Source organism: Bison bison, unplaced genomic scaffold (assembly GCF_000754665.1).
Source record: "Bison bison bison isolate TAMUID 2011002044 unplaced genomic scaffold, Bison_UMD1.0 scf7180017864482, whole genome shotgun sequence".
Taxonomy (NCBI): domain Eukaryota; kingdom Metazoa; phylum Chordata; class Mammalia; order Artiodactyla; family Bovidae; genus Bison; species Bison bison.
This window is the reverse complement of record NW_011495042.1, coordinates 1,362,923-1,383,419: the sequence shown is the minus strand read 5'-3', so window position 1 is coordinate 1,383,419 and position 20,497 is coordinate 1,362,923. Positions and strand designations below refer to the sequence as shown.

Below are 20,497 nucleotides of genomic sequence, written 5' to 3'. Positions count from 1 at the left end.
CAGTTCAACCCAACGCTGTGTTTTTAAGTTCTTTTTTTAAACTGACGTGTAGTTGATTGACAGTGTCGTGTCGATCTTTGCCGTATGGCAAAGTGACTCAATTAAACACATATACACATTTGTCTTTTTATATTTGCTTCCATTATGGTTTATCCAGGAAACCAGACACAGTTTCCTGTACTGTACAGCAGGGCCTTGCCGCTTATCCGTTCTAAAAGTAACAGTTTGCATCTACCAAGCCCGAACTCCCAGTCCGTGCCTCTCCCTGCTCCCACCCGCCTTGGCTACCAGTGTGCTCAGCATGTCTGTGAGTCTCTTTCTGTTTGTAGATAGGTTCATTTATGCCATATTTTAGACGCCACATGGAAGAGACATCATACGACATTTGCCCCAATACTGTGACTTTAAGTTCGAAGCGCCTTACTGTCGTATGGAACTCACTGAGCTGAGTTGTGGCTCCTGAGTTCACTGCTTCCATTGTGGTCATTGACATCTTCACACGTGTCTGGGGATGTACCCAGGGGTGGAACTGCTGAAACGAACGTCTGGACAGTTCAATCGACTATCTTTTTTTGTTTAAGCCACTTGGCAACTGCTTGGTGTTATTTGCAACCAAAGGACTCCTACCTAATCCCCACCGGTTGGAGGTGGGGGGCACCTGGCCTCCTCTGGTTCCCTGTGGAGAGGCGAAGGATAAAGTGGAATTGTTCACATCCTTGCAGCACTCTCCATCCACGCCTTCGGACTCTGGAATCGGCTTCTCCTTGGGAAAAGCTCTCATCACCCCCATTTCATGTGATGGATAATTTGAATGTAGGTGTTGCTTTATTGGAAAAACATTTTGTAACTAGTTTATAACATTATGTAAGTTTTATGAGTACTATACCTATTTTGTGTGTGTGTGTGTGTGCTCTTTGTGACCCATGGACTATAGCCCCCCAGGCTCCTCTGTCCATGAAATTTCCCAGGCAAGAATACTGGAGTGGGTTGTCATTTCCTCCTTCAGGGGATCTTCCTAACCCAGGGATCGAGCCCATGTCTCGACTCTCTCGCATTGGCAGGTGTATTCTTTATCACTGCGCCACTGGGGAAGCCCCTTACCTGCAGTTGCTCACCACCAAAACTTTAGTTTCCATCCATCACCTACCCCCATTACCCATTTCCCTCTCCCCCACATCTCTTTCCCTGTTTTCTTATCCACCACTCTGTTCCCGGAATCTGTGTATTTGTTTTTGCTTGATTTGGTTTATTCACTTAGTTTTTAACTATCCCACAGAGGAGTGAAATCAGAAGGTATCTGTCTTTCTCCACCTGAGAAATCACAAAGTTTTAAATCTCAGCAGTCCAGAATCAAATCCAAACAGACCATCCCAGCAGTTCCATGCAGCAGAAATGCATGTATGTGTTCACCAAAAGACAAGGATCCAGATGTTCACAGCAACTCTATCCACGGCAGCCAACCATTGGAAATTACCCAAATGCTTCCCCACAGTAGAATAAATAAGTAACTGCAGCGGAGTCACAACAGAATACTGCAAAACGAGATATAATGCTGAGCAAAAGACTTTTTAAAAGGTACCTGCTGTGCAACTCCTTTTACATCAAGCTCAAAGACGGGCAGAGCCGATTTGTGCCATTTGACGTCAGGAGTCGTTACCCTTGCTGGGGTAAGAGGGCTGGTGGACGCAAGAGGACTTGTGGAACCTGCTGTATCTCGCTGTGGGCACTAGAGCTTGGAGATGCACCAGTGTGTGAAATGTTCTTGAGTTGTACACTTAGGTGCACTTTTCAGTGTGTATATTATAACTTACTAAAATCTTTTCAAAAATCAAAAAGAGGAAATCAGTCTGACAGAGGAGCATCTGTCAGTTCTCACCACACTAGGCCATGTGGTGAGACACACAGCCACTTTCATCTATTCTTTCTCCTGATTCTCCTGTTTGAACCTATCTGTCCATTTTAATGTCTCCGCATGACCCACCGAGTGGGGTTACTGCTCTCCACCCCACCCTCGAAGCCCAGAGGGAATAAGCCAGGGGGTACTCTTCTCCACTTACTCCGGTTCTCTGCCAGGACAGGCACCAGGCCACACTTGCCCGCAGTGTAGATATATCCTCCATCCAAGTTCAGGGCATCTGCTTCCCCTTTCTGCCAAGACAAAGCATATCTTCAGCACCACGGTGAGGCTATTTCCCACCCTGCCTGTCTTTACAGCTCTAAGAGAACGGACGTCAGGTGCCCAGTGAAGCAGCAGGATTGATGTGAACAGCCCGAGGCAACGCCACGTGCACCATTACTTCTGTACCGGCCGTGCACGCCTTTCACGCCGTCACTCCCACTGCAAAGACCGGGAACAGGCGGCCCGGTCGTGGCTGCTGTGGAGTCACTAAGACGTGAACGACTCTTTGCGACCCCATGGACTGTAGCCCACAGGCTCCTCTGTGTATGGGATCTCCAGGCAAGGATACTGGAGGGGGTTGCCATTTCCTCCTCCAAGGGGATCTTCTTGACCCAGGGATCGAACCCACGTCTCCTGCATTGGCAGGTGGATTCTTTACCCCCGGACTCGGAACAAAAACTCCTTCTGTGCTTGGAGCACTGTGGGATGTACTCCTGCACCAGCCTCCCTCACTGAGGACACAGGTGGGAACGGTTGGTCTTGTCTGGTCTCCACTCATTAGCACTACACTCAAAGTATTCAGCAAGTGAACAGAACCAATTAAATTCGCTCACCATCAGAATGAGCAAGCCCTCACTCCAGCACTGGAACATGGATTCAGCAAGACTGTGAAACTCCCTCTTTGACTGAAAACTTTTTTACAACTGTATTGAAGGTAATTAGAGATGTGGATGAAGATTTCTATTCAAGGCTGCACAGCACAGGGTTATTGATAACATCAAAATAAGGGGACAAAGAAGAATAGGGTCATGACTAAATTGTACCACATCCATATACAAGATATTCTGAAATATTTTTTTTTTGGCCCCACCATGCAGCACATGGAATCTTCCCCAAACAGTGATCAAACCAAGGCCCCCTACAGGCCTTCCTGCACTCTTCACTACTGCTACTGCTGCTAAGTCACTTCAGTTGTGTCCAACTCTGTGCGACCCCATAGACGGCAGCCCACCAGGCTCCCCTGTCCCTGGGATTCTCCAGGCAAGAACAGTCACTGAAATAATTTTTTAAAGTGTTTTCAAAGCATATGTCACATGGGAAAATAGCCAAGATATACTGTTAAGTGAAAAGGACTCAAAACAACATAAGTGGAACAATCTACCACTGTTCTGAGGCTAAACTGAGATGAATTGATGAGTCCTTGGGTGAGGAATTAGTGAAACTCTTAACTATGTGCTAGGTGCTTTCCTGCTGGCTCAGATGGTAAACAATCTGTCTGCAATGTGGGAGACTCGGATTCAAGCCCTGGTTCGGGAAGATCCCCTGGAGAAGGGCATGGCAACCCACTCCGGTATTCTTGCCTGGAGAATTCCATGGGCAGAGGAGGGCTACAGTCCATGGGGCCACAAGGGGTCAGACATGACTGAGTGACTAACACGCACTCAACTGTGGTAGCCCTGTGTGAGGCTCCATTGCTGTTTGGTTTTACATCACATCTTTCTAAATTTTCCAGATTACCTGCATTCATTGTGAGTTGTTCTTAAGATCAGAAGAGTGGGAAGTCCACAGCAGACACTCTGGAGGACAGAAAGCTCTGTCTGTCCCCACTCTGGGCAGGCAGCACGAGCAGCCCCTGCCCCCCTGGGGGCGGAGCACCACTGAGCCCCTGCTCCCCTCCAACCAGATGCGGTGACCTGTGCCCCCCACCCGCACAGCTTGCAGGCCGGCAGCAGGCCCCCTACCAGCACCAGGACGATGCAGTCGTCGGTGGTGGACGCCGTGGCACAGGTCACGTTCTGGCCGCTCTGCTGGCTCCACTGCTGGCACTTCTTCTGCTCCTCGGGTCCCACGGCACACCACACGACCCTGGTGTACCGCGCCTTCACCTCCTCCGCAGCTGCCCGGGGACACAGCGGTCAACAGGCTGTAACAACAGTGCAGCCTCCCCGTTCACCCGGAGTCCGCCTGAAGCCTCCAGCAGAGGAAGAGCCACAGCTGAGCTGGCCCAGGGTGGTATCGTGGCCAAGTTCAGGGCCCAGGGCTCTGGATTCATCCCAGAAGGGCCCTGGCTCTCTCGGGGTGTCTTCGTACCTCTCACTTCCCCAGAGGCAAACTGACTGCTCTACCAGGGCTGGGCATCCCGCCGCACACGGGGTCCTGCGCAGTGTTATCAGCTGGGCATCCCGCCGCACACGGGGTCCTGCGCAGCATTATCAGCAGGCGACGTGCTCCTTTGGAGACACCTGTCACCCGATCTGGTCCACAGAAGACGCTCACATTCGCGTCCCACCTACCACGGTGAAGACCTCCAGGGGCTGGAAAGTGACCAAGGGACGACTGCAGAGCAGGGCCAAGCTGCCCGTAGCGGGCGGGGGTGGAGGGCGGGGAGGGGCTCCCCGACGGCCTCAGCCAAGGCTCACTGCCCAGTGCCCTTAGGGCGGGCCTGGCCCTCACTCACTTTCCCTGAGGTTCTTCAAGGTGGTCAAGTAGCGGGAGCCCAGGTACAGCGCCGAATCTACCTTCGAGGGGATCCTCAAAAACCCAAGAGCAGAGTCTTTGAACAGCAGGTCCCTCTGGCCGGGTGGAGAGCCAAAGAGCTGGAAGCTCCGAGACTTGTTTTTTCCAAATTTCTCCTAATTAAGGGAAAGAGAATTATGAGGTCAGTGGTAGACAGGAAACCGAAACACCAGGTTGAAACAGAGTATCTGCAACTCCAGGATGATTCTGAGAGCAGGAACCTGGGTTGACCTCCTCCTGTAGAGGATCTCACGGCCTCCCTGAGACATAGCTCGGTCATGGCTTTGTCTTTATGAAGTTGCTGGGGTCTGAGCACCTTAGAGTCTTGACAATATTGCATCATCCTCCACCTACTTCTGTTCCAGCCCGGGAGACACCGCCAGTGGGTCATGCTAGAGGAGGCGTCATTGTTTCAGCTGTATGGAGTACAGCCTAGACAGGCAGGCCACTGAATATTCCAGAGTGGCAGGAAGTTAGGGAAGGAAGGAAGGAAACCTCCCCACCACCAGACCCAAGCGGGTGGGGGTACTGAGGGTGGGGTACCTGCGCCTTGCTGAGAAGCTTCCAGATCAAGTCTTCCTTGCCATCCACACTTCGGGCCACGACAGCATGAGAAGGGACCTGGGCCAGGTGGCACTCCTTGAACGCATCCACTGGCGCCCGACTGTTGTTCAGGCAGAGAAGCTCATACTGGTCCCTGTCAGCCTTCTCTGGCAAGTTCTCTGGGGGAAGGGAGAGGTGGAGGAGAGGAGGGTCCAGATGAGCAGACCCCAGTCAGTAGCCATGAGCCATGGCCCTCCTCTCCCCATAGAATTTGAGCTGGAGCAGACATCTTGTACAGTTGACAAAACTGGGGGTCAGAAGGGCAGTGGATTGCTCCAGAACATGCAGAAAAGTAAAGACAGTGCCCAGGAAGCCTTAAGGGCAAGCCCATGTTCCTCTGATTGGATCATACAGGCTCTGGGATTGTTGCACCTCTTGCCTGGCAAGCCAAGGAGGCTGAACCAGACCTGTCTGTTTGCATGACAACCCCACCTACAAAGGGACGCAGGATGGAAACAACCCACAGACTGCTGCCTTAACCCACATCTCTAGAAAGAATAAAAATGGTAAAAATTTTAAAGCAAAAAATGCAGTTGAATCGTTTCTCAACACTTGGGTGTATCCAAAAAAGGGGGAAAGACAGTATGAGTGAGTCCATCCCGATTTGGAACTGTTGATCTATATCACATGTAAATTGCATCAGAATACATTAAGTAATGGAAACTGACCCAAGTTGTTTTATGAGCTTAGTATAATTTGGATCTCAAAATCAGAGAAAGAAGTACAGGAGGGAATAATTACAGACCTATTTTACTTATGAACATAAAAATCTAAAATAATTAGCTAACTCAATATAACAGAACATGTTTAAACTAATAGGTCAGACTCTTACATTTATCAGTTTATTCCATTCGCAAAAGAATGACTGAATGCCAAAGAAGCTAAAGACATTCATGACAAGAATGGATTAAAGGAAAACAATGAGATCATCTTAATAGCTACAGAGAAAAGCACTTATATGTTCAACATTTATTTGTGCTTTTTTTTTTCAGTTTTGGAAAACCAGTAATATAGAGAACTTGGCAAAGGTATTACACTTGATAAAGGCTAGTTATCAAAATATCTGCAGCAAAATCATACTAAAAGAAGAAAATTTAAAGTCACTTCAAAATCAGGACCAAGGCAAAGATGTCAGTTGTCACATTGCCAACACAATACCAGACGACCTGTATTTCACAATTTACTAAAGAAGTGAGAGATATAAACACTGGAGGGAAAAAGACAAATTTTAATCATTGAAAAATGATGTAATCACCTACATAGAAAAGCCAGTGAAACCAAGAAAAAACTAATAGAACTAACAAGAAAGTCCAGCTAGGCAACACTACAAAAATCAAGTGTTACCCGCATTAGCAACAACAGAGCAGAAACTAATACAGAATATAATATACTATAATAGCAAGTAAAATCATTAAATAGCAGGTAATTGGCCTCATTGACTTCTCGGGTGGCTCAGTGGTAAAGAATACGCCTGCCAATGCAGGAGATGCAGGAGACCTGGGTTCAATCCCTGAGTGAGGAAGATCCACAGGAGTAGGAAATGGCAACCCACTCCAGTATTCTTGTCTGGAGATCCCATAGACAGAGGAGCCCGGCGGCCTACAGTCTATAGGGTCACAAAGAGTCAGACATGACTGAGTGACTGCAATTAGTTTCATTAAACAATGCAGGAAAAAAAAAAATTCAGGAGGAGCTCCCTGATGGTCTAGTAGTTAGGATTCAGTGCTTTCACTGTGGTGGCCTGGGTTCAATCCCTAGTTAGGTAACTGAGATCCCGTGAGCCTTTCTGCACAGCCAAAGTAAGACAATAACAAACAACGCAGGAGACTAAGAGAAAAAGGTTAAGTTCTATAAATTCTATTAAAAAACCTAAAAAGAGATGGGATCAAAAGGGAGAGATTTATTATGATTTAGGGACTAGAAAATTTGACATAAATAAATCAGTTTTTCATGGATCAATTTAAATTCAATACAATTCTACTTAAAGTATGATGTTTTAAACAATCAAGAAAATAATTCGAAAATCTTACTTAGAAAATAAATAGCAAACTGTTTGGGGATGGTTCTCTTTCTTTCTCTCCCTCCCACTTCCACCTCCATAAGCTATTAAGAATCACTACAAACCAGAAGAATAAAAGCAGAAAAATACAAATAGACCAGTGATACAAAGGAGTGTGGAGTCCAGTGGGCCTTAGGAGCATCACTACGAGCAAAGCTAGTGCAGGTGATGGAATTCCAGTTGAGCTATTCCAAATCCTCAAAGATGATGCTGTGAAAGTGCTGCACTCAATATGCCAGCAAATTTGGAAAACTCAGCAGTGGCCACAGGACTGGAAAAGGTCAGTTTTCATTCCAATCCCAAAGAAAGGCAATGCCAAAGAATGCTCAAACTACCGCACCATTGCACTCATCTCACACGCTAGTAAAGTAATGTTCAAAATTCTCCAAGCCAGCCTTCAGCAATACGTGAACCGTGAACTTCCCAAGCTGGTTTTAGAAAAGGCAGGGGAACCAGAGATCAAATTGTCAACATCCAATGGATCATCAAAAAGCAAGAGAATTCCAGAAAAACATCTACTTCTGCTTTATTGACTATGCCAAAGCCTTTGTGTGGATCACAATAAACTGGAAAATTCTGAAAGAGATGGGAATATCAGACCACTTGACCTGCCTCTTGAAAAATCTGTATGTAGGTCAGGAAGTAAGAGTTAGAACTGGACATGGAAGAACAGACTGATTCCAAATAGGAAAAGGAGTACGTCAAGGCTGTATATTGTCACCCTGTTTATTTAACTTATATTCAGAATACATCATGAGAAATGCTGGGCTGGAAGAGACACAAGCTGGAATCAAGATTGCTGGGAGAAATATCAATAACCTCAGATATGCAGATGACACCACCCTTATGGCAGAAAGTGAAGAGGAACTCAAAAGCCTCTTGATGAAAGTGAAAGTGGAGAGTGAAAAAGGTGGCTTAAAGCTCAACATTCAGAAAACGAAGATCATGGCATCTGGTCCCATCACTTCATGGGAAATAGACGGGGAAACAGTGGAAACAGTGTCAGACTTTATTTTTCTGGGCTCCAAAATCACTGCAGATGGTGACTGCAGCCATGAAATTAAAAGACGCTTACTCCTTGGAAGGAAAGTTATGACCAACCTAGATAGCATAATAAAAAGCAGAGACGTTATTTTGCCAACAAAGGTCCATCTAGTCAAGGCTACGGTTTTTCCAGTGGTCATGTATGGATGTGAGAGTTGGACTGTTAAGAAAGCTGAGCGCCAAAGAATTGATGCTTTTGAACTGCAGTGTTAGAGAAGACTCGTGAGAGTCCCTTGGACCACAAGAAGATCCAACCAGTCCATCCTAAAGGAGATTAGTCCTGGGTGTTCATTGGAAGGACTGATGCTGAAGCTGAAACTCCAATACTTTGGCCACTTCATGCGAAGAGTTGACTCATTGGAAAAGACCCTGATACTGGGAGGGATTAGGGGCAGGAGGAGAAGGGGACAACAGAGGATGAGATGGCTGGATTGCGTCGCCAACTCAATGGACATGAGTTTGGGCAGGGAGGCCTGGCGTGCTGTGGTTCATGGGGTCGCAAAGAGTCGGACACGACTGAGCGACTGAACTGAACTGAACTGAGTGATACAAAATAGCTCAGAATCCATGATTATAAACAAGTTTTATGTATAAATGGCTCCACACAGCAGTAGGAAAAAGGTAGAATTTTGTACAGTCAGTATTGTAAGGAAAATGGTCTCACTATAAAGGGAGAGAATGCTGAAGTGGAATCCCTACCTAATTTCCTAGGTAGGGTACATATGAACAGACAAGGATGTGTTAGGGAGGGGAGTCTATAAATTGTATTGTAGAAAATCTTTATGATTTGGATGGAAAATAACATCATGGATGAGTGATCAACTAATAGCTCTGCTAGTAATTGATTTATTTTTCTTCAATAAAGTTGCATAAACCAATGAGTTAGCTGCCTGGATTAATCAGTATGGGAAACAATCTTTTGTAAACGCAAAGTTGTTTTTTGTATATACTGTTGGGATTTGCCTCATTGTTTGATATCAAAGATGATGTAAAGTTCAAGAGAGTGAATATTTTGCCATGTTCAGTTAAAAGTGCGCAGTCTGTTACAGGTTGACACATCGGTTGACCTGATATATGCAGAATTAATAAGCTATTCAGATAGCGTAGCTTTAGTATGCTGCATATGATACTGGCAGCCTGGGAGTTCATAGATGGACTTGGGACCCAGCAGATTTGAAACATGTATGTGGAGTTTAAGAAATTTATTTTCCAGGTGCAACCCCCATCTAACTAAATTTTTTCTTCACCTTGTTTGCTTGACAGCTGAAAAGACCATAACATGGGAGTAATAATGGGTCAAAATTTACAAAATAAAGTACTGTTTTGGTGTGGGAGTTGTCATGAGGCTATGTTGAAGTGACTTTATGTGGGATATTGAGTTTTTTTAATGGATTGAATATCCATTAAAATGGATTTGTTCAGCCATTTACATTAATGAGCATTTAAATGCAACAGATACCATTTCAGGTGACTTAACATGAATGAATAAAAGTCAATGCTATTGGATTAAAAAATAAATAAATAAAAGACCCCAAAACATATGCCAGCAGGGCAAAAGTGACCAATTTGACTTTATCAATATCAAGAACTTCTGTTCAAGAAACCTGTTACTGACAGATTTTTTTTTTTTTTTTTTTTTTTTTACTGAGAAGAGATTTTCCTAAAGTCTAGAACCAACCATGGCGGGTTACCTAGAGAGGAGGAATGCCTCAGCTTGAATCAAAATCATGAAGAAACAGGCATGAAAATCAATAGAAAGATAGTCAAAGGTGAAAAAGGAAGAAAGGGAAGCCCAAACTACCAGCAAATATACTGAGATGATCAAACTCACCAGATGCCAGAGAAATGCAAGATAAACCAACACTGACGTATCTACCGCTTTACGACCGTGGATAATAAATGTGTTGTGTGCTCTCCACAGAGCACGTCTCAGTGTTAGAACCACTGAACCAGACAAGTACAGCACAACAACACGTAAATCTCTAAAACAGAATGCTGAGCGGGAAACCTTGATCACGTCATCATCAATAACGATCAATAAAACTTCTGTGAGCTTAGAATCCAGAAACACAGATCAGCCCCATACACTTTGCAAGACTACATCTGTCTCGGAGGACATGTGTCAGATACCTTGACATGGGCGTCTTTGATGCAGAAGAGAAAGATAGCGGGCACGGGAGTTTCAAAGAAAACTGATTGCTTAAAATATAAAGTCACATAAAAATAAGAGCTGTGCTCTACAGAGAGCTTTGATAATCGTGTGCCAGGAAGTGAGGAGTCAAATTAGCTCACTACTTGGATTTACAATGAAATGAAAGGAAAGCAAAGCAAAGGAGGCAGTACCCGTGGCTTCTCTCCTCCCCTTACCAAACACTGTTGTCTCTTTAACAAAAGCCACGTCTCCAGCCCCGTCCTGCAGACACCTGTGGGATGAGAAAGCACCAGAAGGGTCAGCACAGAGCAGCCAGCCCGGCTTGTTCCTCGAGCCTGCCTGTGGAAAGGGGCCCTGGGGCTTGTCTTCTGTGGGCTCCTGACCTGCAGAGGACAGGTCTCTGAGGCTCTGGGGCCCCCACTGGGAAGGCATCAGAAGCCACCTGAAGATGGATTCTGAGGAAGAAGGAACCAGAGGATGCTGGCTAGAGACCCCCCACTTTCCCCTTTAAGGGTTGATTGAGAGGGCAAAACTTTGTCTTTCTCTGTAAAAGAGTTTCCAAGCCTCTGCACCAGAGGGTAAAAGCAGTACATGCGGCCACGTGGTTTTTTCCCCTCCCAGGGCTAAGTGGTAAACGTGCCCTGAGCAGCAGAGAATCGGGGAGGCCTCCCCCCCACACACAAAATGCCTGAGTCCGAGAGGCAGATGGGGTAAAAGGAGAAACATCAGCTTCAGTGCGAGGCTGGGGCGAAGGAGAGAGCTCCCCAGTGAGGCAGAGATCACTACCTCCCAGGGAGAGGGACCAGGCTGTCCGGCTGCCTGGCCAGGGGTCTGGGGCTGGTCTGCTCATGACAAGACTCCTTCAGTCCCTCGGTAGTTAGGGAGGGGACACCTGTCAGCAGGAGGAGCCCAGGACCGCAGAGGGACAAAGCCAGATTCAGGGATCTCTGGGGAGACATGAGGGGACACTGACGAGGTAACTGTTTGCTGGGCTGGTGCAGAGGTGAGGGGGCCCTGCGGGGGGCTAGGGGACTGGAGGAGATCATGCACTGGACAGAGCCCGCACCTTTTTCAGACTCAGTTTCTCTGCACAGGAGAACTGGACCTCCTCCATGGTCCCCACTAGCTCACTGAGCTCTATTTGGGCCCAGAGCAAGGGCCTCCTAGCCCAAGGACACGTGGGCCGCTGGGGAGAAGAGGACAGTCTCACTTACTTGAAGGCACCAGAATAACCGAAGTATGGTTCCTGGGAGGAGCAGGCACACTGGTTCTCCCCCTCCCCCTTGCATAGTTGACACAGATTGGGGTATGCTTGTCTATCAATGCAGGGAACACAGCTGGCAGAGAAGAATTTAGCCACAGCTGTTGAACAGAGAGAAATAAACCAGGGTGTGAGCTCACCAGACCACAGCCAGTGGCACCCCCAGTGTTCCCTCCCCTCCACCCCCACCTGATAGCCTTTGCAAAGCCAGGAGCTCAGAAGATGTACAGTGGCTGAAACTAGACTCAGCTACCTGGAGAAGGCAACGGCACCCCACTCCAATACTCTTGCCTGGAAAATCCCATGAATGGAGGAGCCTGGTAGGCTGCAGTCCATGGGGTGGCTAAGAGTCGGATGTGACTGAGCGACTTCACTTTCACTTTTCACTTTCATGCATTGGAGAAGGAAATGGCAACCCACTCCAGCGTTCTTGCCTGGAGAATCCCAGGGACAGAAGAGCCTGGTAGGAAGCCATCTATGGGGTCGCACAGAGTCGGACATGACTGAAGCGACTTAGCAGCAGCAGCAGACTCAGCTACCAACTCCCAGGGCTGCTGATACAGAAGACCCCATCCCCACAGGCTTCACAGTAGTTAACCTGACCCCTGCCTTGGATTCACCCCACATGCTCACCTGGGACACCCTGAAGTGGCTTGTGAAAGTGACACCGGAGTAGAGACCCCAGCCTGGGATCACCAGAACCCCGACGTGTCTTACCTCCCTGGAGGGGCTCGAGTGACTCTGTCCAGCTCAAGTACGGGCGAAGGATTCCCATAGGGATGATCCACCCAGCTGACCTGCCAAGGCCCGTATGGCAGGACTTCCGGCCTTGCAGCTGGTCCAGCTGAAAGTTGCTGCCCTTCTTCACGACGGCCACAGCATAATAGTGGGTTTGGGGAGCTGCAGAAGAGGCAGAGACAATAGAGAGCTCTTAGCCTGAACCAGAGAGAGAGAGAAACAGCCCTCCCTGAATGAGCCCCTAGTGGGAGGGGAATTCCATCTGGTCACTGCAGCCCAGCGCCTCCTCTGCTTCCCCAGTGGGTTGGCGACCGGCCCAAAGAGCCCAGGGACATCATTCCCTGGACATGTGACACTGTCTGAGACCTCAGCTCTGTGCCTTGTCCACTCTGACCCCACAGAGCCCAGGGCCCAGGTCCAGGCCACCTCAACTTCTGGGTCCCCAGGGAGAACTCACACTCTTTCGTCCCATAGATCTCTGCTGCTACTGGCCGCAGTTTGTAGGGGTCCCGGCCCGCCTCAAACACCATGCCACCATCCAGGGTCACAGCATCCGCCTTCTTCTCCTGAAAACACAGGCCAGACCAGCTTCAGGAGAAAACCTACCCTAAGCCAGGCAAGTGAACCTCAGGATGTCAGAAGGCTCCATGGCTGGAAGGATCTTCCAGAGGGTCAGCTTCCAGTCACGTCCCACTCAGTTGCCATGAGAGGTGGTATGAGCCCAGAGCCCCTCTGGGTAATGAGCTCCAGCCCCTTTGCTGTAAGTCCTGAGGTCACCAGGTGGCCACTTTTTCACAAGACATGCCTCAGATCACTCCGCGATGGCATCCTTTACCGTCTTTTATATTATAAATTTGGGGGATGGACATGGACACACTACTGTATCTTAAGCAGATAACCAACAAGGACCTACTGTGCAGCACAGGGAAGTCTGCCCAATGTTATACAGCAGCCTGGGTGGGAGCATTTTGGGGGAGAGTGGACACCTGTATATGTATGGCTGAGTCCCTTTGCTGTTCCCCAGAAGCTACCTCAACATTGTCAATCATCTATATTCCAATACAAAATTAAAAGTTCAGTAAAAACAAAAAGTTCCAGATGCTTCCCCCCTGTTTTTCCTCTATATTTAAGTTATTGTTTTTATTGAATACAAATTTCAACCATTAATATATCTTAAAGTTATCATCATCATAAACCATGTTCATCCTCTTTGGCATATTACTTCACCTATGCTTACTTATTTCTCATATTTGCAGCCTAGTAGAAATAATATTTTCCGAACTGCTTTATTCATCTAAAACTGCCTACATTTTCTCCTGTAGCAGCTTTATTGATTGTATTGACTTCATGATATTTTATCATAATGTGGCTCTTTCATAATTTATTAAGCTAAATTTGAAACATTCCCTCCAATGTTCACCACTTGGGCTCCTTCTAACATTTTGCTGTTAAAATTACACTTGCATGGACAGCTTTGTCCTGTTAGATTTTTTCCCTTCTGATGACCTGGTGCCTTGGGATCAGCATCTGAGGGCAGGATCATCCGGACAATGGGCATTTTGTCTTCAAGGCCTTGGCTATCATTGCCATCCTGCTTTCCAGGCCATTCCTTTCCAATTTGAAATGCCACCTACCGTGAGGACCAGTCTCACTATAGAACCACCAGTGTGAGAGGCTTTCATTTTATTAAGTGCTATCACTTAGAAAATTCAAGGGCTAACAAATTGCTTAGATTTGTATGTCTCTTGATTATTACGGGGAACATTTCATAGTATTTTTATTAATACTACCTCCATCTCCCCATATTGTTTTTCTTATGTGATCTTACATTTCTTATCAGTTGAATTAGTTCTTTATAGAATACTGTCACTTGTCAAAGCTGGTGCGTATTCACTCCAGTGCTTTCTAAATTTTTTTAATTGGAAGATAATTGCTTTACAATGCTGTCAAATGTTTTGCTTAAGTGTTTTTAATGGCTATAAATTAAAATTTTTAATCATTCATTTTACTTCGTCATTTAGTTCATTGCTTTTTTAAAAGCTAAGAGACTTCTCTTCCCTCCACAGTTCTGCTAATGAATCTACCTCTCTAGTTTTCAATAACACACATTTTTAAGCATTTAGTCTATCTCTATTTTGGTGTATGGTATGTAGTTGTTGCTGTATAGTCGCTCAGTCGTGTCCAACTCTTTCCGACCCCATCGACTGGAGCCCACCAGGCTCCTCTGCCCGTGGGATTTCCCAGGCAAGAATACTTGAGTATTTCCTTCTCCAGGGGATCTTCCTGACCCAGCAATTGAATCCACATCTTCTGCATTGGTAGATGGATTCCTTACCACAGAATCACCAGGGAAGTCTGTGGTATGTAGTACTGATTTCAAAGGGAGCTCTTATTAAAAAGGCAGATTTTGACGTCTTATTCACAGATATGGAACAAGTTCGAATAGGGCCTACGAATCTGCATTTTAAGCCATCAGGAAATGCTGGTGGTAAAATAACAGTCTAAAACATTATTCAAACTAGATTTTTCCCTTAAGTACTGTTCCAATATGGAGAAGGAATGGCAACCCACTCCAGTGTTCTTGCCTGGAGAATCCAAGGGACGGGGGAGCCTGGTGGGCTGCCGTCTATGCGGTCGCACAGAGTCGGACACAACTGAAGCGACTTGGCGGCAGCAGCAGCAACTGTTCCAATAACCCTAGATATTAATGGGAACTTTACACACATTACCTACTTTGTGCTAAAATCACATACACATTACCATGCCACATGGCAGACACACAACATACTTGTCAAACAAATAAATAAAAATGATGGCAATAGATTTTACATCTGAAAAAAACAAAAGGAATCTGAAGTTATCCACAAGTCATGACTGCCTTTCCTTTCTCTCTCTGCTAACGTCTTAGACAAGTGTCTTTCCAGTGTGGCCTGGCAGGCCGTGCCCCAGCGTGTAATGTGCTGACTATGATGGGCTGGGCTGTTTCCTCTGCAAGTTCAGAGGTAATCTCTCTGGAGATTTTCTTTTAGAGTCACCTTGACTTTTGCCAGTGTTACATATTCACCCAATACAACTGCTCCTGTGACATCGTTGTGTGGTGGTGGTGGGTTAGTCACTCAGTCGTGCCCGACTCTTTGCAACAACATGGACTGTAGCCCACCAGGCTCCTCTGTCCATGGGATTCTCCAGGCAAGAATTCTGGAGTGCATTGCCATTTCCTTCTCCAGGGGATCTTCCCAACCCAGGGATCGAACCCAGGTATCCTGCATTGCAGGCGGATTCTTTACCGTCTGAGCCACCATCATTGCACTGTCATTATTCTCAATTTGTGTGGTGATGCCAGTTTCCCTACAGATGGTTTTCAAATGTTAGAATGGCAATGTCTGCTTCCAAAATAGCGCTGTGTCCTAGGAGAGAGGACAGCTCCCAACTTACAGGCGCTCTGGAAGAAGAGCAGAGGAGGGCAGGGCGAGCACATTTTCCATGGCACTTGGATCCCTTCCCTTTCAGTCTGGTCCCACCCAGCCTACGGCCTGGACTCACCGCGATGGCCCGGATACATTCCAAGGCAAAGGCCCTCCTCACACAGGTGATAGAGGGAGCACCCAGCTTCTTCATCCTCCACTGCCATCGGCGGCATTTGAACCACTCGGGTTGGGAGATGGTACACCATCGAACGTTTTTCCTCGGGGCAGCCAGACACAGTCCTGGGAGAAAGAGGCCAAAGAGTGAGTGCTCTATCATTGTCCGTGGAAGAGACGGCCTTGCCCTCTCAAGCAGGGGCCCTCCCCTTCCCTCTCCATTCTATGGCTGAGTCAGGCCACTCTCCTCTGATGGAGGTGTTTCGCTAGCCTAATGACCACTCCATGCTGGCCAGAGGGCTGTTTGCGGACATGATCAGAGCCTCTGGAATCGTTTCCCTCCTCTGACTGACATACTTCCTACCCCCGACAAAAAGCCAGCAATGCTCCCTTGCATCAGCTAAGGGAGTTCTTCCACCTGCTTTGATCCCCTGGAACCTAGGAGGTAGGCAGAGAGAAAGTATTGCGTCTGTCTTTCTGGTGCGGAAGCTGACTCTCAAGGGTGGCTGAGTGACAGTCTGCTCAGCAGTGGCAACATCCAGCCTGGAATCCAGGTCCCTCTAGGTTGTTGAGGCTTCAGACATCTCCCCAGAGGATGCCAAGGGAATGAAGGAAAACACACCCCACCCCTTGTCGGGAGCTGAGCTGCCATAGGCGTTGTACCAAATGGGTCAGTGTGCCTGAGTTACACCATTCACCACTGCACCGAAAAGAGGACTCTCAAGGAGGGATGGAAATGTTCTTAAATTGATTTACCACGATGGTTGTACCACTTGGTAAAGTTACTAAAAACCGCTGAATTGTGTACTTTGATGAGGTGAATTTTATGATAAGTAAAATATACATCAGTAAAACTGCTACCAAAAAAAAAAAAAAGCCTCTTGGTTGCAAAAGCCACTCCCCTTTTGGATGTGATTTGGTGGGGAAGGAGGCTGCATTCAGCTCTCTGCCACCGTCCCAGGGAAATTTCTAGGGGTGTAATCTACCCTAGGAAGCCTTCCTGGATCTGTCCTGAAGTGAGAATCAGCACTATCCAATTTAGCCACTGGGATATAGCAGGGTTTCCTGGATGCCCTCTGTATACACGGCACTGGGTGATATGCAGAGGAGCATGCAAGCAGATGGCAGCAGCCGTCTCATCGGGAGAGGCAAAAAGCCCCCAGGGATGCAACCAAGTATGATGAATGCCCTAGAAGAGAACAAGTGCCAAGCCAGGTGTGATGTCCCCATGACCTGAGCCAGTAATTGGGGCGGGGAGGCAATCCAAGAAGTGGGCGCAATGGGCCACGTGCACAGAGAGGTTGCAAGGCCAATCTGTGCCAGGTCTTTCCTCAGCCCTTCATGTGTTCTGTTCCCCCTCGATCCACCCAATCCCTTTTCATTGAGTTTTGCTGATATCCACATTTCCTAGGTGAGAAAATTGTGGCTTTAACTTATGGCTTGCCCAAGGCTTCACAACTAATAAGTCTGGATCCAGGATTTGAACCTAGGCACTCAGACACCAAGCGCCCTGCCTATGTAAGCTGACTGGGTAGAGACGGGGTGCCGTGGAGATGGTAAAGGGTTTGGGGGCAGGTCATGGAAAGCCTCCCGTGCTGGTCCTAGAAGGTCTTGTTCAGAAGCTGTGGAGTGGTGACTCACAGGAGGGCAGGGACAGGTGGGCTGAAACCTGGAAACCAGGCAGAAAAGCGTCAAGGAGGGAGAACACAGCAGAAATCGGGAGTTGGGGGGGGTCACAAGATGGGGGTGAAGGGAGAGAGCAAAACGAAGACCGTGTGTCAAGCTGGAGGGAAGGCATGAGCAGGGGCAGGAATAGGGAACCAGGGGACGAGTTTGTGTGCTCCCTTGGGAGGGGTGAACCAGGGAACTAAAGCACCACTGAGAGGTTTTCTGAGACGCACCGCCCCCAGCCCCCCAAACACCCGCGCTGGGTGCAGAACGCAGCGCTCTGCTCCTCCCCTCCACAGCTCCCAGCAGCCAGCTCTGAAGCTGTGTGTCTCTTTCACAAAACGCTCCCCGAGGCAGATCTAGGTCTGGCCCTGTATCCCCAGCCCCGCCCCTGATCTGTCTCAGTCACTCACATGCTGCCCACTTGAGTCTGGATGGCACCCTCCTGAAAGGACATGTGCTCAGATTCCTTCTGTGTGGACACACAGTGCCCGTCTCTCAAAGGCAGGGGCTGGGGTGGAGTTACTCTTCTCGGCCCACCCAGCCTCTTCCTGCCACGACACCCATGGGGAGCAGGGCAGGAACCCCCTAGGCCAGTGGCCGGTCCTTCCACTGGGTAGGACAAGGGATTCAGTGATACTTTGGGACGTTGGCCACCATCCCATGGACAGCAGGATTTAAACTGCAGACCTCAGTGGGGGTCAAGACAACCAAAGATTCAAGTGAGAATGGAACCCAGTGATGCAACTCTGAGCCAGATCCCAGACCACAGCCCATGACCACTTCTAAGAAAGCAAGGCTTCCTGCCCCTCCGGCCTCTCCTAGGTGGCCCCGACCCTGTGCTATGGGCCCAGCAGGCCACGGGTCAGGGAGCAGAAGGAAGGGTAGTCGTGAGCTGGTGGTCCTGGCCAGGTCCAGTCCTGCCTTAGAGAAGAGAGAATAATCCACAGCCCTGGGGAGGATGAGATGGTTGGATGGCATCACCGACTCCATGGACATGAGTTTGGGCCAACTCCGGGAGATACCAAAGGACAGGGGATGCCTGGCATGCTGCAGTCCATGGGATTGCAGAGAGTTAGACATGACTGAGTGACTGAACAGCAACATGGGAGGGAAACTGGAGAAGAGGACCAGAAAAGAGGGACAGGTTAGGGAGCAAAAGCTCACGGTTATCCTCTAAACACCTCTTTTCATCCAGGAAGCTCCCAGCCCGGAGTAGATGCCGGAGGACAGAAGGAGGCTGCACTGAGCTGCTGGCGGGACAGGCTGCAGAGGGGGACACCTGGGCTTTCACTTGAGCCCTGCACACACCCCGTCTCACCGCTGACACTCTCCAGCCCTTGAGGCCACTGTCCTGGACCTTCCCCTCCGCTGGTGGAAGCCCGGCCCTCACATTTACATCACTAATGTCCAGCACAGGTGAGTGTTCTGAGCACTCCAGGAATCATTTCCGACACTTGAGGGGGTGGGGGGTGCGGTCAGAAGGAACGGTGGTTTAGTTCCTTCTGCTTAGTCCCCTTCTAGTCCAGGCACATTAAAAACCAGGCACCAGGCACTCCTCTCGCACCCTCTGACAGAAGGGGCCCAGCAGCAGGGTCTGTGCCCCCTACCCCTGCCCCTTTGCAGTGGGAGGGCTTGTGTGCGCCTCTGTCTACCAGGGCAGGCGGCCCTACGGCCTCCTCACAGCCCTGTGGAAAAAGGGTTGAGCCATTTTTCAGTGAAGCTGAGGTTCAGAAATACTGTCTCTTGCCCAAGTTACACAGTTCTTACAGGAGCTGGAACCCCATCTGCAGTCTCCTGAGTGTCTTGGGCAAGTCACTCGCCCTCTCGGAATCTCATTACCACCCAGCCTCCCTCTGTATACTCCTGTCACCAGTGCTATGGGTAGGACAGAAGCGACAGGGACCGGGAAAGACCCTTGGGGAGCTCGGCAGCTCTGGGCACAGGACCACGCCGGCTTCTCGGAACCCAGCTCCGGGCTCCTCCCCAGGCGAGTGGGCGGGATCCGCTCCGCTCCGCTCCCGGCGCCTCCTCTGCGGCAGGTGCCCGTGTCAAACTGTCTGCTGCAGGGACAAGGAGGCCCACACGGCGGGGAGCGAGGACCCAGACGCCTACACTGAGGGGTGAGGGGACTGGATGCTCCCACAGCGGGGCGTGGGGACCGGGACACCTACCTGGAGGGGCATGCCCCCGCCCCCACTCATACCTGCACTCACCAAGGGCTCCAAGGGACAGCAGGGCGGGGACGAAGAGCTTCATGGCTGGGGTCCTGGGGCGACTCCGGAACGAAGGCTCTGCCACCTGCGCTCGTTCTGCGTCCCTTTATCCAGTGCTCGGTGACCTCACGAGGTTTGCCCCGCCCTGTGGTCCTATAAGCGCCCCAGCCTCCCTCCTCCCCTCTCCCGAGGTCTGCTGGTTCCTAGAGGGGAAAAACCGGGGGGGAAGGGGGAAGAGCGGGGGTGGAGACCGAGGGAGCGAGAAAGGTGCCCGGGCGGGGCTTGGCGCTCGGGGAGAGGATACCCAACCCACACCCACCTCTCAAGTTCCCCAGCGCTGCCTAGTTGGGGGATGCTCTTTCTTTCCCACTTGTCCGCAGCCCTTCGGGAGTGGCAGTCCCTGGGTTTTGTCCCCACTCCGGTCTCAGTGCCTCCTAGAGAGCGGGATCCAGAGCAGGGGTCCTAGGGTGAATCTTTGCGGATCAGCTTGACTATAGAGAAGGTATCTAAAGTGCTTGGGAACCAGTTAAGACAGACGG

The 20,497-nt window shown here is 49.0% G+C and overlaps 1 protein-coding gene across 1 annotated transcript in view; it reads right to left on the bottom strand.

The window, feature by feature from the left end:
- LTF (lactotransferrin) overlaps positions 1–20,227 on the bottom strand; it is a 33,424-nt gene extending 13,197 nt beyond the window's left edge. The window contains exons 1-10 of the mRNA XM_010862385.1: positions 19,959–20,227; positions 16,037–16,200; positions 12,951–13,059; positions 12,473–12,655; positions 11,709–11,856; positions 10,710–10,765; positions 5,180–5,358; positions 4,578–4,752; positions 3,862–4,016; positions 2,058–2,148 (exon numbers count right to left, since the gene is read on the bottom strand). Of these exons, the coding sequence (XP_010860687.1) occupies positions 2,058–2,148; positions 3,862–4,016; positions 4,578–4,752; positions 5,180–5,358; positions 10,710–10,765; positions 11,709–11,856; positions 12,473–12,655; positions 12,951–13,059; positions 16,037–16,200; positions 19,959–20,001 (1,303 nt within the window). The 5' untranslated portion in view covers positions 20,002–20,227. The remainder of the gene's footprint in view (positions 1–2,057; positions 2,149–3,861; positions 4,017–4,577; positions 4,753–5,179; positions 5,359–10,709; positions 10,766–11,708; positions 11,857–12,472; positions 12,656–12,950; positions 13,060–16,036; positions 16,201–19,958) is intronic.
- Between the last annotated feature and the right edge of the window lie 270 nt (positions 20,228–20,497).